General features: G+C 64.0%; 1 protein-coding gene across 1 annotated transcript in view; it reads left to right on the top strand.

Annotated features, from left to right (window-relative positions):
* Nucleotides 1-3,454: 3,454 nt before the first annotated feature.
* The window catches only part of ZBTB47 (zinc finger and BTB domain containing 47), an 11,199-nt gene continuing 10,121 nt past the window's right edge, over nucleotides 3,455-4,532 (top strand). Inside the window, exon 1 of the mRNA XM_008068560.2 lies at nucleotides 3,455-4,517. Coding sequence (XP_008066751.2) covers nucleotides 3,584-4,517 — 934 coding nt within the window. The 5' untranslated portion in view covers nucleotides 3,455-3,583. The remainder of the gene's footprint in view (nucleotides 4,518-4,532) is intronic.

Raw genomic sequence — 4,532 nt, 5'->3', positions numbered from 1 at the left:
CCGCGCCCCCGGGGCCATGGTCGCGGGGCCCTGCGCGGGGGCGGCCCCCAGCGCGGCGCTTCATGGAGCGGCCCCGGCCCGGCCGCCGGGGGCAGCGCGATTCCGCGGGGCCCTGTGAGCCCCCAGCGCCACGGCACCATGGTACGCAGGGCCCTGCCTGTCCCCCCGCTTATCCGCCCACCTGCCGGCTCTGCCCTCCCAAGCGCACGGTCCGCGGGCTCGGGTGGAGGGGCCGGGGCCTCTGCCGCCTCCCCCGGTTTCCCGACCCTCTCCGCTGGGTCCCCGCGGGCCGAGAATGCGGCGCTATGGCGCGGCTTCTCGGTAGGGAGGGGGTTAAATTCCTGGGGTGGGGGCGCCGGCGCGAGAGGCTGAGGTCCTGCTAGGCACGGGCGGAGGGGGGCGCTCCCCTGATCCCGGGACGGCGCCGCCTTCGGGCTGGGTAATGGAGGGGAAGACGGAGTCGGATTCCCGCCTGGGCCTTGGGCCACGTGGGCGCTGGAGCCGCCCTGCCCGGGGATTCGGGATGGTCCCGGCCAAGGGCGGGGGGCACCTGGATCTCCAGTACAAACTCCTGTGTGACCTTGGGCCGGTTCCCCGCCCTCTCTGGCTCTATTTCCCAGGGAAGGACGGCAGGTATGAGCGCAGAGGAGGCTGGCCTAGGCATCCCCTCCCCACAAGGAGAAGCCTAGAGGTCATGAGCTTGTGCCCCCTTGGTCAGTCTGGGCCCACCCCTGCTGCCCAATGAAGAGAGGATTGGGGTGGGGCGCAGATAGACTCCCCGGGTTTCATCACGGGGACTTCCAGGCAGCTTCATGGCAGTGAGGCAAGATACCCTTCAGGTGTGGAAAGCTCAGACTTGGGTGAGCAGTTTCGGCAGGTGTTCCTAGCACCTGGCCAACCCTCGCCTGACTTGGGGATGAGGGCTGGAGGGTGTGAAACCCCCAGGCAACAGGATTGCCTGACTGTCCCCCTGGTCTTAGCTAGGCTTGGGGGTGGGGTGTGTGGCCGCAGCTGGCACAGCCAGATGGGGTGGGGCATCCACAGCTTCAGGGAACTGGCACATCTGGCTGGGCAGGCCAGCACAGCTGGCAGGCACTGCGCAGGGGGGCTGGGCAAGGGGCAGCTGTACTCTGCTGAGGGGGTGCCAGTTACGGACTTGCGCAGCAGTGATGTGCCCTGTCGAGGGAGTCCCGTCAGGGTACTTGGTCATGAGGTTTGCGGGCTTCCCCAAGAGCCAAGGATGGTGCTGGTTAGGCTGGGGCTACTGCCTTAGGAGTGGAGTCTTTGCGGCGGCACTGCCCTTCTCCCCTGCTGAGGCCAGAGGGACCTGCTGAAACCAGGCTGGAAGGTTGCCTTTTCCCTACCGCAGGTGAGCACAGGTGAACAGCGGAGAGCGTTCCGTAAAGGGAGAGCAGAGAGTTCTGGGGCCCTGGAGTCCGGCGTGGATCCCCCATAGGCCTGGCTTTGGCCAGCACTTCTTCAGACTGGTTCTGCCACACTCTGGCCCTTGGAGGCCTTAAGTAGCCCCTTTTACAGCCCAAGTTGTACCCTGACCTCTTGCTGACCTGCAGGTGCAGCAGCTCTGGGGAGGAGGCAGCTGGTAGAGGGAATAATGATGGGACCTGGGGACGCAAAGGTGGTCCTTGGTTGAGCGGGTTCCCACTTTTGAAGCCATTTAAGGCTAAGAAATCCAGCCATGTGGAGCAGTGTCCTGTCCAGCAAGGAAAAGGTAGCCATAGCAGAGCTAGGAGTCCAGGGTCTCGGGACTGTGGGACGCCCTAATTCTGGGCCTCGGTTTCTCCATCTGTGCAGTGGTGGTTAGTCCCAGAAGATGCATCAGAATGAGTCAGAGGAGGGAGACGGGAATGGCTTGGTCCCACGTCCCGGTTGGAGTGGCCAGGCCTGGACAGGCCAGCTCCCGTACATAGGGGCAGATGAGTGGCTTCTTGGTTGGACCGCTCAGGGAAGATGGTAACATAGCCAGGGCCTGACCAGACTGGGATCCGAGGGCATGGGGCAGTGCTGCCCTGGCCGCTAGGTAGAGAGGGCAGGGCCCAGAGGGTTGCCCTTGGTGTTCATGGACACTCATCCTGATGCCAGGGCAGGTTCTCATTCAGAGGATGGGTTTGAACACCAACACCCCTGCCCAGCCGGAACTCACCCACTGCTGCTGAGGGCATCCCCGGGTTCATCTCAGGGCCTCCAGGGGCAGTGGATGGTTTTGTGGCCATGAGGCAAGATACCTCCCAAATGTAGGAAGCGTTGACTCGGTAGGGCAGGCCTTAAGGGGAGCCAGAATCAGATCCAGTAGGGTTGGTCAAACCAGGCAGGTAGGTGGTGGATATTAACTGAACATCTGCTGTGTGCCGGGCCTTGTGCAAAGGACTGGGTAGGCCATCTCTCTGTGCTGCCCACCCTCTGGGGAGACCGCTGTAATGGAGCCAGGGGTGACTGAGTTTGCCCCTGTTCTGGGCAATCCACAGATACTAGATGTGGCCCACAGGCCCGAGAGTCTCACCTCAGACTTTGAGGACCTCTCCAGAGCCTCCAGGTGGTGTGCTTTCCAAGACAGGGCCATCCTAGAGCCTCTAGGCCCGGACCAAACCTGACCAGGGGTCTGGGGACCGCCCCTCACAAGCATGGTAGACAGGTAACACAGCGTGTCCTTCCACCCCCACAGAGCCCCTGTGTGAGGGGGTGGCTGCTGGGGGCCAGGCCTGAGGCCACAGGCAGAGGTGGGGGCAGCTCGGCCCAAGCTCTGGCCGAGTGATGAAGACCTCACCGGCCTCTTTGGGCAGGGCAGCACGACCTGAGTGAGGAGAAGTTACCTGGACCCGGATTTCTTCACAAGTTTTGACTTCTGCAGCAGCCTCACTGCTGCTGAGGTGAGGGGTTCCCTCAGGGGCTGCCCCCCGGGTTACAATAGCCAGAGGCCAGGCAGTGAGCCAGTGAGCCTGGCTTCTGTTCTTGAGGTGTTTGGAGCTGGGCGAGCTTGTTGTTAGTGGTATGTGTGAGACTGGGAGAGAATCCACAGGACTCGGGAAATGCTGAAGGCATGCCTGTGTCCCTTCTGAGGTGAACACTTAGTCCCAGTTTGCTTGGGATGGTCCTGGTCCAAGCACTAGGAGTCCTGCAGCCAGGCCCCTGGCAAACCTGGACGGTTGGGCACCACGGTCCCATTTCCTTCCCTTCCCCTTCCCTTCCCGGGATGACTTTTTCCCATTTCACAGGGGCAGAGCCGAGGCCCAGAAAACTGAACTGATCCAGAAGCTGATCTTCAGCCTCAGCAGGTCACGAGTGGAGTCTGCTCTGAGGGCAGCTGACTCGGGCTTGAGTCCTAGTCCTCAACTCCCTCGCTTGAGTCTGGCTCGTTTCCTGTAAGGTGGAGCCAGGAGTGAGGGGCAGCCTCCCAGATGGCGGGTGCCGCCGGGGGAGGGTGGGCTGCAGGGGGTGGGCGGGGGCTTCCTGGCCCTGACCCCCTCCTGTGCTCTCTGCCCCACAGTTGCTGGTTGAGAAGACGACCGACTCACCGGCGGCCGAGTTCTCGCTGGTGGAGGACGTGGCGCTGCACTTCGCCTGCTTGATGGGCCGCCTGAACGAGCAGCGCCTCTTCCAGCCTGACCTCTGCGACGTGGACCTGGTGCTGGTGCCCCAGCGCAGCGTCTTCCCGGCACACAAGGGGGTGCTAGCCGCCTACAGCCAGTTCTTCCACTCGCTCTTCACCCAGAACAAGCAGCTGCAGCGCGTGGAGCTCTCCCTGGAGGCGCTGGCGCCCGGCGGCCTGCAGCAGATCCTCAACTTCATCTACACGTCCAAGCTGCTGGTCAACGCGGCCAACGTCCACGAGGTGCTCAGTGCTGCCTCGTTGCTGCAGATGGCTGACATCGCCGCATCCTGCCAGGAGCTGCTGGATGCCCGCTCTCTAGGCCCGCCGGGTCCCGGCACTGTGGCCCTGGCCCAGCCGGCCACCAGCTGCACTCCGGCCGCGCCACCCTACTACTGTGACATCAAGCAGGAGGCCGACACCCCGGGCCTGCCCAAGATCTATGCCCGCGAGGGCCCCGATCCCTACTCGGTGCGCGTTGAGGACGGGGCAGGGACCGCTGGTGGCACAGTGCCTGCCACCGTTGGGCCAGCCCAGCCCTTCTTCAAGGAGGAGAAGGAGGGTGGTGTCGAGGAGGCCGGCGGGCCCCCGGCCAGCTTGTGTAAGCTGGAGGGCGGGGAGGAGCTGGAGGAAGAGCTTGGGGGTTCTGGCACCTACAGCCGCCGGGAGCAGTCCCAGATCATCGTGGAGGTGAACCTCAACAACCAGACCCTGCACGTGTCCACGGGGCCCGAGGGGAAGCCGGGCACTGGGACGAGCCCGGCCACCATGGTGCTGGGCAGGGAGGACGGGCTGCAGAGACACTCAGAGGACGAGGAGGAGGACGAGGAGGAGGAGGAGGAGGAAGAGGAGGAAGAGGAGGGGGGCGGCAGTGGAGGGGAGGAGGAGGAGGAGGAGGAGGAGGAGGAAGAGGGTGGCAGCCAGGGAG

This window comes from Carlito syrichta, unplaced genomic scaffold, assembly GCF_000164805.1.
Source record: "Carlito syrichta isolate Samal-C Ts95f unplaced genomic scaffold, Tarsius_syrichta-2.0.1 Scaffold311198, whole genome shotgun sequence".
Taxonomy (NCBI): domain Eukaryota; kingdom Metazoa; phylum Chordata; class Mammalia; order Primates; family Tarsiidae; genus Carlito; species Carlito syrichta.
The sequence above is the reverse complement of the archived record's forward strand: the minus strand, read 5'-3'. Positions and strand labels throughout refer to the sequence as shown.